Source organism: Anabas testudineus, chromosome 21 (assembly GCF_900324465.2).
Source record: "Anabas testudineus chromosome 21, fAnaTes1.2, whole genome shotgun sequence".
NCBI lineage: Eukaryota > Metazoa > Chordata > Actinopteri > Anabantiformes > Anabantidae > Anabas > Anabas testudineus.
This window is the reverse complement of record NC_046629.1, coordinates 8,572,571-8,584,694: the sequence shown is the minus strand read 5'-3', so window position 1 is coordinate 8,584,694 and position 12,124 is coordinate 8,572,571. Positions and strand designations below refer to the sequence as shown.

General features: G+C 40.1%; 2 protein-coding genes across 2 annotated transcripts; both read right to left on the bottom strand.

The window, feature by feature from the left end:
* Positions 1–922: 922 nt before the first annotated feature.
* Positions 923–2,071, bottom strand: wu:fc50b12 (Death domain-containing protein). Its single transcript, XM_026377122.1, has 3 exons — positions 2,008–2,071; positions 1,729–1,892; positions 923–1,232 (listed from the first exon to the last, which is right to left on the bottom strand). The coding sequence occupies exons 1-3, from the start codon at positions 2,026–2,028 to the stop codon at positions 998–1,000; spliced, it is 420 nt and encodes a 139-aa protein (XP_026232907.1). The 5' UTR covers positions 2,029–2,071; the 3' UTR covers positions 923–997.
* Positions 2,072–2,837: 766 nt separating this feature from the next.
* slain1a (SLAIN motif family, member 1a) lies at positions 2,838–11,554 on the bottom strand. Its single transcript, XM_026376963.1, has 9 exons — positions 11,094–11,554; positions 9,856–9,992; positions 7,710–7,826; positions 6,504–6,614; positions 6,132–6,281; positions 5,677–6,006; positions 4,847–5,035; positions 4,318–4,651; positions 2,838–3,706 (listed from the first exon to the last, which is right to left on the bottom strand). The coding sequence occupies exons 1-9, from the start codon at positions 11,552–11,554 to the stop codon at positions 3,631–3,633; spliced, it is 1,905 nt and encodes a 634-aa protein (XP_026232748.1). The 3' UTR covers positions 2,838–3,630.
* Between the last annotated feature and the right edge of the window lie 570 nt (positions 11,555–12,124).

The window sequence follows — 12,124 nt, the reverse complement described above, 5'->3', positions numbered from 1 at the left end:
GTTGTTTTAACACCATTCATTTAGTTTAGAACATTTAACTTCTTCAATTAGTCTGATTTAACCTAAATCGAAATAGTGTAATGCCTTATTTTGAAGTAATGTCGGGCCCACTTCCGCTCTGGCTTACTGGTCATTCATACAACCTTGCTACTACAGAATTCGCGTTTCTGATTGGTTAGTGTAACTAGGTCGATTTAAGTTAGGTTGACCTGCATGATTAAATAAACAGAATTATCAGAGTACATCTACCACTATTAAAATGTCATAATTAAATCAAAATTATTATACTAATATTTACTTATATTATATTCCAGTTTTCCAGTTTGAAGACACGTTAGATTCATCTTCCATGTAATGACTCCATGAATAAATCCTGAAATATTCTGAAACACAGATGATTAAAAATGGTTTGAATGGCTGTTTAATTCAGATGTGTTTCAGTTTTGTGTCCTAAAATGAATTGTTTATATCTATTATTATGGCTTATTATGATGATTTTTCTGTGAATTCTGTGGTAAACAGTGAAGGTCTGAAGATTTTATTAAGAAAGCTTCTTCTCTGTCTTTAGACCTTTATGTTGTATGAAAACATCAGCAACTCTGGTCCTAGTGTGAATTTAAGGTGTCTTAAAGATGATAACCTCTTGTTGTGCCTGCTTCTTCTTAAAATCAGAGCATGATTAATTGATCATTTGAATTTTAATGATAAAAATTCTGCCCAAAATATATCAAACGTGTCCTCATTGCAGCTTCTCAGATTTGAGCCTTTACTACCTGTCATTTATTTTTCATCACTGTAAATAGAATAGCATGGGCAAGGTGAGTCCTTTTTATCTTTATTTCAAAGTTTGTATTGTTGTACAAAACAAAAACATACAGCCCATCCCTCCCGTTTTCTGGCACACAGTACTACACTTTCAGATGAATTACATTGTGAAGTACAGTATACTATAAGCTCTGTAGCAAGAACAATGGGCATAAATGTGCTTTCTGTATATTTAAGTGTATCTACGACTGAGGTCATTGATCCTGCGTAGTGCATCGTGGTTATGGATGGTCTTGTGGACTGTGATGAGAAAAGGAAAAGCGGAGGGAAGCTCCACCCTATGGCTCAGCTTCTGGTGGCCCCAGTGTAGGCAGCGGAGTGTCTCAGCCAGGTCCCGTCTGCCTGCTCGCTCCAGTCCATCTTGCAGCAGTTTGGTCTTGTTGGGCTTATCCCACGACTTTTCATACCTGTCAGTAGAGACAGACATTTTAGAAACATTTGGGACAAAGAAAGGTTTTGAAGAATTTACAGGAATATACACAAATCATTTTCAAATCACTGTGTAAATGTCTTTGGTCATTGTAACATTTCAGTTACCATCCTGTCCTGGAGATTGTAGTGAGTGTGTCTCAATATTTGGAAATAGGCTAAGAGACTAGACAGAGTGAGATAGAAAGATTAGTTAAGCAGATTCTGCACTGTTTCTTTGTTTTCTGACAAAAGAGTATTCATCAAGAAAAGAGAGTCATGATGGTTGAAATGTGTAAAAAAGTCCAAATGTCAAAACCCAAGGTACTCACTAGAAAACACAAAGTAATTTCTTCAGTTAGTTAGTGTATGACTAAGTTCTGACCATCTGTTTTAACCTTTAACGAATGCCATGATTTCAAATGATGATACATTGTTCATTTGGAACGAGTATCCACACACACTGACTATAACACACACAGACACACACTGTACCAGCTCTCCAACATGGTCCTGGCCTGGATGCTTTTCTCTGCAGATTTGGTGTGGAACCGTCTTATCTCAGTTCTGTTGAAGCCAAGCTCATACGCCAAAACTGTCCACTCAAAACCAAGCTGCTTGGAAAACTCTTCCAGTGTCTTCAGATTAATTACAGCATCCTAAAAAATAAAACAACATGCACAATCACATAAAGATCTAAGGATTCAAAACAGATTCTGTGAAATATCTGATTTTAGATACATGAAAGTGAAAAGGAAAACACATTACACGTACCTCTTGGGCTTTGTTGGGCATTATCACAAATTCCAAAAGACGAGCAAGTGCAAGTCGCACTCTAAGTAACTGTCTTAAACCAAATGTAATGATTTTGCAATAAAAAAACAGCTTAACAATAAATTCATATTCCAAACTTCCAAACAGCAAGAAGAGATTATTCACTTACTCTAAAGTAGAGTATGCCAAAACGGTTCGAGTGTTACTGTGGAGATTCAGCACCAACATACAACATAACCAGTTAAACATTAGACACTTTAGTTCCAGTGTCTCGTAGGGGGCTGACAACAAAACTGCCTTGCTTCTGTATTCTTGTTAGTATGAAATTTGTACCTGTATGGTACAGAAGGGGATTTCATGTTGCTCTTGCTGTTTCATATTTATTAAATTTACCCAGGTAGTCAAGTTGTAATTAACAGCATATCAGCACCAGGCCACTCACTATTGCTGTAATCGTTTCATAATATAATGGACACTTTAGGGGAATACATGGCATGTTTGTGAGGGGGTATAAAAACAAGAAATTTAAATTTTAGCTTATTTCTGCACATTTATAACGATACTTATACTGTAATAATTCCATTTGTTATTTTTTTAGATAACAGTTTACAAATAAAAATGTCAGCTACTCAATCATAAAGTACACAAATTACTCAATATAACAAGCTGAAATGTTGTCAGCTTGTTATTGTTCACAGTGGACGAACAATGCCATCTGCAGTTGATGAGTAGCACTAATCCCTTTTACTTTTATCCAAGTTGACTACATTGGAGAAGCACTGCAAAAATATTTTCAAAGACTTTTATTCACTTTAAAAACTCACCTCCTCCTTACATTGTTGTCATCCATAGAAAGCATTAGAGCTTTATGTGCAATATCATTGCAGTGATAATGTTTATCAAACAGCATTAAAAAATATTAGCTGTAACGTAAACAATGATGAAAAGATGCCAGTCAAAAGATAAAAGGTGTACACTTACATTACATAATTTACTTACTGTAAGAAACAAAGCAGATACTATAATTTATTGTGTTAATCATAATTCTGATCAAAAATCCTGCATGGACCAGCCAATAAATATAACAAACATGAATTACACTATCTAACAGGCACAGGATGTAACAAACTTTCCAATTGCAGGTCCAACTTCATATCTGACACCACAGTCTGACCAAAAATAATAACTGGAAAATGAATCAGATGAAATTACCGAAAGCATCTACAAAGCGTGGGCTATTTTTAAGATTTCAGCTGGAGAGAAAAAAAATCATTCTTTTGAATGAAAGCCTTAACTATTCACAATGAAAAATCAAAAAAACACATATTAAACAAGATCCAGTTCACATTTAATGTGCCAGAATATTGCCAGGTTGTGTTAAGGGTGTGTTAGTCTCTGTTTCAGCAGGTAGTAAGATACAGATCCAGCCTGCTGGACCCATTTTGTTTTCAGTCTTTGCTTTGTCCCTTAGTGACCCCCTTAGTGCTTTTAAGAAATGTTAACAGTCTCTCTCTTTCTTGGGTCACAGCCCAAGACCGGGCCCTCCTGACAGCAAGATTTTAAATCAATTGGATTCCGTGCAGCGTTGCTCTGGGCACCTGTTGAACTTTTGCTGACTTGGGTTTAGTAGCATCCATCTTTCCAGCTGCCATCCCTCAGGGCACTCAGGGCAGCCAAGCTCTTTGGAGGAGTCAGCAAACTACAGGTGGAAAGAAACGAGTCAATTAAATTTCAAAAAAAGTGACCAAGAAATTCTTACATTTGACAACCTATATTAACCAAATGTTCATCATTATTTGCATATAATAATATAAATAATATAATAATAATTAACTGACTAGTCAGTTAATCAACATATAATATACAGTGCACTCATTATTAATATTTATAGTGTACTGTTTGTGTATTTAGTACAGTAATGATTAATAAACACAAATGTTTCATTCTAACAGGAAATTATACAATTTCCATATGTCAAACACACGGCACCTTCTTAATGCCATTGCCACTTAAACCAAAGTATCAAAATTTCTAAAGGGGATGAACTATAAGCAGATGCACTGCTGTCTTTTTTATTTGATGTATTCTTCTTCCTTGTCAAAACTTATTACTAATATTACCCATGATCTCACAGCTGGTGTCACTTTTTTTCTACCTCCACACCACAGATTAATTTCATTTTCAGATTTTACCTTCACTAACTTTCACTTATGCAGCTCTACTCCAGAAGACCTGAAACCTTTGTTGTGTAAAATCTGTGAAGTTCCCATTAAACTCCCACTGGAGTTCATACTGTATGTCTATACTTACCTGCGCGTGGCTTGGGTGATTTTACTTGCACGTGGAACTCCACTTGTTCCTACAAAGGAGGCTGGACGAGGAAGGGAGCTGCGAGGGGCAGCTGGCTGGTTGGTGCTGGCTTTTAGGGGCTGTGGTAAGAAACTGCTGCTGGATTTGAGGGGCTGAGGCAGTGCAGCACTGCTGGGGATGGAGTGTAGACTGGTAGAGGTGGGCAGAGGGTTGGAGGTCGGATTCTGCTGCACTGTGGGGCTTACATAAGCTGTGGCTTTTATTGGATGTCGGGTAGTGGTGGGGAAGTTCCCCACACTCTGAACACGCTGACTGAGTTGGCCTGGGGAAGGAACTGAAACACAGCACAGTTCAACATAAGCAAATGAAGTACAGTATGTACTGAAAATAACATTATTAGCAGTGACAGTACCGAACTTACTGCATTTGAGATTGCAATACCTTCATAAAACAGTGTTCTATATTAAGTCTTGAATACAAATTGGCCTTGTAAGGCAAGTTTTTCAATATGTGGTGAAAAGAGTCTTACTGGAGGACTGGAGTCGTGCAAGCCCATTGGACGAGTCAAAGCTCTGGCTGCTCCGCAGGGAGGATATCATTGGCAAAGAGGAAGGGCCATGAGAGGGTGGGTTGACAGGGGAAGCCAGACATGGAATACTGGGAACACTGGGCATGCTGGGAGCTCGGATCAGGTTGGGCATGCTTCTCCGGAGTTTGTCTATGCAACCATACCAACAAACTGAATCAGATTTTGCAGGTGTTGACTCTGCTTAGAGCTTTTTCACATTTGTAATATTAAAGTACAAAAATACAAAGATCAGTGTTTAAGCTCAAGAAATAATCCTGTGTAACATCCTGTAAAAATACATTTTATGGTACAAATAAAATATTAACATACTGTATGTTGACAGGACCAAGCTTTTTCACCTGTTTCCAGTCTTCATGCTAAGCTAAGTTAACCAGTTTCTGGCTGTATTTTTATGAGAATAGTGTCAAACCTCTCATGTAGCTGCATTAAATGCAAACAAGTTGTACTAAGAATTCTGCATTAATGAAACTAAAAAAATGTATAGATACAGAAAGCTCTAATAAGGTACACACTTCCAGACATCACAGTCTACAACATCAGTCACGCAACTAAGAGAACAGTGGACATTGACACACTGACCCTAGATGAAGAAGCTTTTTAAACCCTGTAATCAAGGGCACTCTTTAAATCCGTCTTGGCAGACAGAAATCGTCTGGTCAGAAATTAGGGGCAGCTCAAATGTGGGTAATTTTCTCAGGATGTTTCCAGTGTGAATTGGGACACTTGTATCTATTTAAGAGAAAACATGTAACCCTTGTAGTGACACTCACCTGTGCTATTCCTGTATGCTGTGTGAGTTTCTGCTGTGAGGCTAGAGGGTCCACAGTTTTGGGAGAGTCCGCTGAGTGAAAACTGAGGGGTTGTCAAGCTGCTTCTGCAGTCTCTGATACTGGAGAAGGTGTGAGAGTGGGGCAGGCTGCCCCGCTGCATAGACCCTGTGCGGAACAACCGAGGCTGAGGAGGAGGGAGCTGGTCGTAACCCTCGTCCTCTTCATCCTCCTCCTCGAGATCCATCTCGCTGCGCCTGAGGGAGTGCAATGAGAAGGTGGAGCTGCGCCGGCTTACAGTGGATGAGGTAGAGGCGTAGTCCTGTCTGAGACCTACAGGGGGACAAATTAATGCTCAGTATATGATTCAAAACATTACAAAAAGAAGTAGTAGTAGGTGTATTGGTGATTTATTTGAATTATTTAATACCCACAAGATATTTCGATAGTTAACTCACTTTCCTCCTGAAGTCGTGCCATGACTTCCACATCTGTCATGTCCTGCAGTTTGTAGCTCATAGAGATGGAGTCATCCTCCAGTTCTGACACACCCACCTCACTGTCCAGGGAAGACTGGGGGCTGATGGCTGCATGCCGACGACCCACATCTAAAAAATGTGCAGGAGAAGGCCTATTATTGTTTATTTTGTATATATTTATTTTGTATATAGCATGTATATACATGCACATGATGCAGTCACTCATCACATAGCAAAGACGTTTCCGTAACAGATGTGACATTTATGTATGTAGAATCATTACAGATCAATAGTGACTTGCTCCAGATGAAACTGCGGAAATAAAAATGACAGCTCAGAGTGAGCTCTTACTGTGGAGAGTAGAGTTTGATAGAAAGGCGGGTGCTCTGTCACCGAGGCTGCAGCTGGGCCTGAGTGGGAAAGTCGACTGGAGAAAAGACTGACCAGATGACGGTAATGGAGCTTCAAAGAACAGAAACACAGCAAGAGAGAGGAAAATTAAATTACTGATGACCAGCCCGACATGCAAATCTGACATGTGGAAATCTAAAATATGGATGAGCAGGCAGAGGGATTTTAGAACTTGCTTCTCTCAATCTGTCTGATGGTAAGACCTTATAATCTTTTTCCTGCAATTTGCTGTAATCTGATTGTAAACTGCAAGTAACAGGTTCCCTTTAAGATTATTGGTTCTGTTTACACAGGGTTTTGGAAGAAACAGATGTTTTTGGCTTTGTGTTCTTATTACTCTGGATGTGAACTGAGCAACAGCTATGATGTTAAAGAAAATATTTGACTTAAATTTTAACAATTAAGATCTTTTTGAAGTTTGAAAACCTATTAATCAGTCTCCATTTGTTGTGTATGCTTTTAGCTATTTTGCTATGTTGTTAGATTTTGGAATGAGGGCAGCACTGTCAAGTGGATTCGAACTGTGGGCAGGATGAAACAGGGTGGGAAAAATGAAATTAAGTCAGACTGTAGTTGTTGATCAATTTATCATTATCATATCATTATCTTTTATAATTTTACCTGATGATGACACTAAATTAACCATCCCATTTATCTCACATCATCCAGAGAATAACAAATATGTCTACATTAAATTTAATGGCATCCATCAATTAGATCCAACATCAAGTCAATAACACCAGGGAAGGTCCAGAGCTCCCCAAATTTATTAGGATTCATCATCTGGGGATCATAATTATCTGTACAAAATCTAACTGAAAGAAATCAATTTATTTTTCGACATTTTTCAGTCTGGATCAGTGAACAGACTCATTGCTATATCTCAAGCCACTGCTTAATAAAATACTAATTAGATTCAATTATCAACCAACTGATCAATTTGCTTACTTATCTAATCATATATTAAAGCAAATCCTAAATTCCAACTTACTTAAGACCAGTCTGATTTGATTTGATGATCAGCGTGTAACTACATTAGATAAATACCGAAAGCATCTACAAATGTTAGTCCATCAGAAGTTAGAGGGACTCTAGTGGTTAGCAGGTATTTGTAGTATGTAGGTATGTGTAGTATGTTTGTGTTACCTGGGGACTCGGTTAGTGCAGCAGATTTAGTGTAAGGCAGGATGGGACAGCTGAGAGTGGACAGCCCCTCTATGCAGCTGTATGGACGGACAGAGGAGACTCCTCGCCACCTCTTGGCTGGACACAACATTGCAATGAAGCACAGGTTAGTGTGATTGATCTGCCATTTAACACACACACACATACATAACATAAAGTACATTGATCATATTGGAACGCACTCGGCCAAATATTAATCAGCTTTTTACAGATCAGTATTGGGTCACAGCTCAGAGTGAAGCAGTTGATACAGTAAGACAAGGTTTAGCTTACCACTGCGGCTCATCTACAGATTTGTTTGGAGGGATCTTAGGATAAGCAGGGATTGTGCATGTAGGCTACAGGCTACATCCCACTGCCAAAATCAGAATTAGATCTACTGTGGTCTACTTTTTGATGTGGAGTCTACATTTATACTCCTTACATTTTATTTCTTTATTTCTACTGTTTGGTAGTCAGAGTGGCACACACCTGTCAGGGTAGAGCGTTTGGGATTCCTGACACAATTAGGCTCAAACTCTACTGGATAAAACTCACATTCACGGCAAGTTACACAAACAACGGCTACTGGAGCTCTGGGACAAGGATGCATTCATGACCCAGAGAAGGAGAGCCAACCGTCACTGAATGCAGCTTTAGAGAAAGAAGAAGATCTTGAACCGTACACACACAAACACACACAAATGAACATCCAAACTAGCTGACAAATATGCAGTATGGGTATAACAGCCTGTGCGTAGACACATTATATAAATGTGTGCAACAATATCTGCTGTAAAGGCTCAAGAGTCTCTCGTGGAGGCTTTTTTGAGAAAAGAGTGCTGAGCAAATCGGCCTCAAAAACCCAGTTAATGTAAGCATGGTTACTATGGCAACCATATCCCATTGCATGAGGGTGGAAACAGTAAAGCACCCAACCTAGAACTAGGTCCAGCAGCAAATAGCACTCTGCTATCCTTGTAATGTATTTGTCCTGTTGGTGCATGTAAATGTCACACGTCACCTGTCAGCACAGGTGCATTCTCAACTTGAGTTATAAAAATAAATTCAAAAGTCTACATGTTGGACGTCAAATGAAAGTCTTAAAGTGGTAATGCAGTGGCTAAAGTGTATCTTAGTACTAGTACTTGGTGAGAAAACCCATGCAGACACGGAGAGAGCATGCAAATGACACTAAAATGCACATGGGCAACTGGTGGATTCAAATCCTGGTACAGGACACTAACACGTGCATGCAAATATACTTTTAATAACAATTACATTTGTGTGAGACCAAACTAGGATATAGGTGAGAATTTGTCATCAGGTGTCAAGGAACAACCTGTTTTTGATTGTCATGACAGAAAAATCTATAAAGCCCCTCAGTGGCTTTAGGTTTAGGCTTAGCCACTTAATCGTCACTGAAAGCTATAGTATATCTGAATTTAAACGAGTAGTCTGATTGGCTGGTTGTGTGCCAGGCTCCTTGTTTTGTACTAAACTAACTAGCCTCTTGGTCCAGCTGCATTTTGAACATTCATATAAAAAAATGTGTCCCTCTTTTATTTATTTTATGTAACTCATGTGAGTCTTCAAGTTTCTTGTATCGCCTGAAACGTAGTAAAAGTAAAAGCACTTATTTTAATTTAACATAATATTTTCTGGAAGATGGAAAATATGAGTACGAACAGTGTGTAATAGTGATACATTGATCCTCTCTACACTGTTCTCCACTTAACACATTGTAATACAATCTACCAGAACAGCATGGGTTCCTCCAAATGGATTTTGTTTTATGTCTGCAGAGTAGCAAATCCCTTAAACTGATCTTAATTGTTCTCCGGAGGTACTGATATGTGTAAGTGGGAGTGCTTCCAGCTCCGCTAACACAGACATAATCACCTTATGGGTAGTTGGCTAAGGTACTTTGTAACCCATAAATTTAAAGAGAGTGAGATAAATGGTCCAACGATTGAGAGCCGCACGTGCAACAGGATTCAGCTGTTGCACGTGGAGACATTTTGTGCCACAGATTATTATCACATGTCAGCAGCCAGAGAGGCAGCTGTCCAGATGTGGCCACAGATGTAGGCTGTTAATCTCAGTGTTAAGTACATGTACACTCTACCTTGGTCCAGCCTGTGGCAGAACGTTATCTTGGCCAGTTCCACCTCAGGGCCCGGGTGGTCCAGTACCTGCCTGCACCACTGGAGAGGGCTTAGGACACTTTCACCCCGCAGCTTGGCTTTGGAACTCACATAAAGCCTGAAACACACAGTACACGGTTTAGTTTTTTAGTATTACAAAACATAAAGTTGTATTTTATTTGTAGAACAATCTGTGTCTATGTAAAGTAGCAGATAGATCTTAAAGGAAGAGTTTTATAGTGACAACATATCTCAAATGCACGACCCAGTGAGGTGAAGCCACTTTATAGCAACAGTAAATCCATGGCTCTGCAAAGGGAGAGAGTTCCTAATATTTAATTCCCAATAGACCCTCAAAGTTCAACAACACACAGCAACTGCATAATCTCCGAGATACAAATAACAGAAACTGGATTCATGAGCTATCTGAACACTGAATAAAGCAAGTAAAATAAACTCTTGATTCAGATTTTTCTTACAATGACAAGACGATAAAGTGACTGAGTGTGACTGTGCTACACTGGAATGGTAGATTTGCATCTCTGGGTCTAAGTAGAAGAATAAACCGAGCACAACTGAGCTGTTATTTGACAACTAGGCCATGGTGTCACACTGACTCGGGGGTCAATTTGTTATGTTAAATGGAGTGAGGATCCACTGACATGGTGGCTCAATGCTTCGTCCTATCAGTGCGGTAGCTACTGAGCTGTGTGCTACATTTTCCACTTCGACACATCGGATTCATAAAGCTGGAAGTGGCTCAGCAGTCAGCATGTCAGCGTGTGAGCCACCTAAAGTCAGCAGACACGGAGCCTCAAAGTAGTTCAGCCTGGGGCTGAACACTACACGCAAAGCCGAGGCTTTTGATCACAGACTAAAGGGGGTCATTGTTTCTAATTTCATCCCAGTGCTGTCTTACTCTGAATAGATACCTATGCTGCATGCACAATGCATTCTGGGATGCCAAAGGCTTGCATAAAATCTGTTTTGATCCTTCCTCTCCTGCAAGAAGTCACCCTGTTTGCCAGTCTCTGCATGCCTACTCTTCCAGGAGAGGAATCAATAATGCCAATAAGAGGATCCCTGACAGGAGAGGGTTACACATGTGGCACAACTTCATAACGCTGTGAAAAATAATAATAATCAAATATTCATTGTGAATTCACAAAGGGCATATGTGTGGCTGCAATCCAGAGGTTGATACAAACAAAGCAGTTACCAGCTATCAGGCTCTCCGATAGGGAGCACGATACTGAGGTCCAAAACATCAACCTCATCCAAAACAGTTGTGTCTCCAGCGGCGTCGCTGTCCTCCTCCTCCTCCTCCTCGGCATCAGGAGACGCCGAGCTCGGTTGAAAATAGGCGAACGGCTCCTCCGCTGACCCGCGGGCTCCGGGGGCGCACGGATGCGACTGTGCCGGACTCGAAATGCCATATTTCCCCGGGAAATTGCCGCCGGGACGCGCTGCACCCCCGCGCAGGCACGACAGCGAGGTCTGGAGATGAGGGCCGGCGGAGCAATTGTTTACAGCGTTCGCTCTGGTCCGCAATTGTTCGTTTTGCTTCTCCAATTTTCGGACCAATTCCTGCAGCTTTAACACCTCCAGCTCCGCGTTGGTGATTTTATTGTTGCCATTTACGTCCGCCATCCTCGGGGGGTTCAACACCTCTGCTTCCATTGAGTAAAAAACACATTTAGAGGGGTAGAAAGCACGGCCTGCCTGCAGAGGGTCCTGTTCAATTCAGAGAGGGAGTCCAGATTCCCCCGTTTAAACCCACTACTACACACACACACACACACACACACACTCTCTCTCTCTCTCACACACACACTCAGATACACACAATGATGCTGCTGCTGCTGGTATGACTGTACAGCCTCCATCCCATTGGTCAGCAGCTTAGAGTTTCACACCATCACACCACTGCTGAGGAGGTGAACACTGTGGATGATTTCAGATTAAATCCATCTCAGGGACCTTTTTCTATATTTTAAGTGTTTATGCATCTGGTGCGTTTACTTGTTTTATTTAGTGTAAATAGTATACAATCATTTTATAAAGACCAACACACAAAGATTTATATTACATTACTGTAACTGGGATTTAGCAAATTATTAATCATGTTCATGAAAGTATATTTACTCCAACAGCCCAAATTTGGGAATATGTACCGTGGACTGTGAATTTAGACTTTTACCTATAATTTCCAGAGTGAAAATTGTACTTTTTACTGCGCCACAATGAAAC

What these genes read in the sequence shown, in the direction of transcription:
- slain1a (XM_026376963.1), bottom strand. Translation starts at nt 11,554, where the DNA reads ATGGAAGCAGAGGTGTTGAACCCCCCGAGGATGGCGGACGTAAATGGC. An exon ending in ATCGGAGAGCCTGATAGCTG is followed by an intron (nt 9,993 to 11,093) that starts GTAACTGCTTTG and finishes TGTGTGTTTCAG; the next exon opens with GCTTTATGTGAGTTCCAAAG. An exon ending in TGCACTAACCGAGTCCCCAG is followed by an intron (nt 6,615 to 7,709) that starts GTAACACAAACA and finishes TGTTCTTTGAAG; the next exon opens with CTCCATTACCGTCATCTGGT.
- wu:fc50b12 (XM_026377122.1), bottom strand. Translation starts at nt 2,028, where the DNA reads ATGCCCAACAAAGCCCAAGAG. An exon ending in TGCCCAACAAAGCCCAAGAG is followed by an intron (nt 1,893 to 2,007) that starts GTACGTGTAATG and finishes TTTATTTTTTAG; the next exon opens with GATGCTGTAATTAATCTGAA. An exon ending in AGGACCATGTTGGAGAGCTG is followed by an intron (nt 1,233 to 1,728) that starts GTACAGTGTGTG and finishes CTCTACTGACAG; the next exon opens with GTATGAAAAGTCGTGGGATA.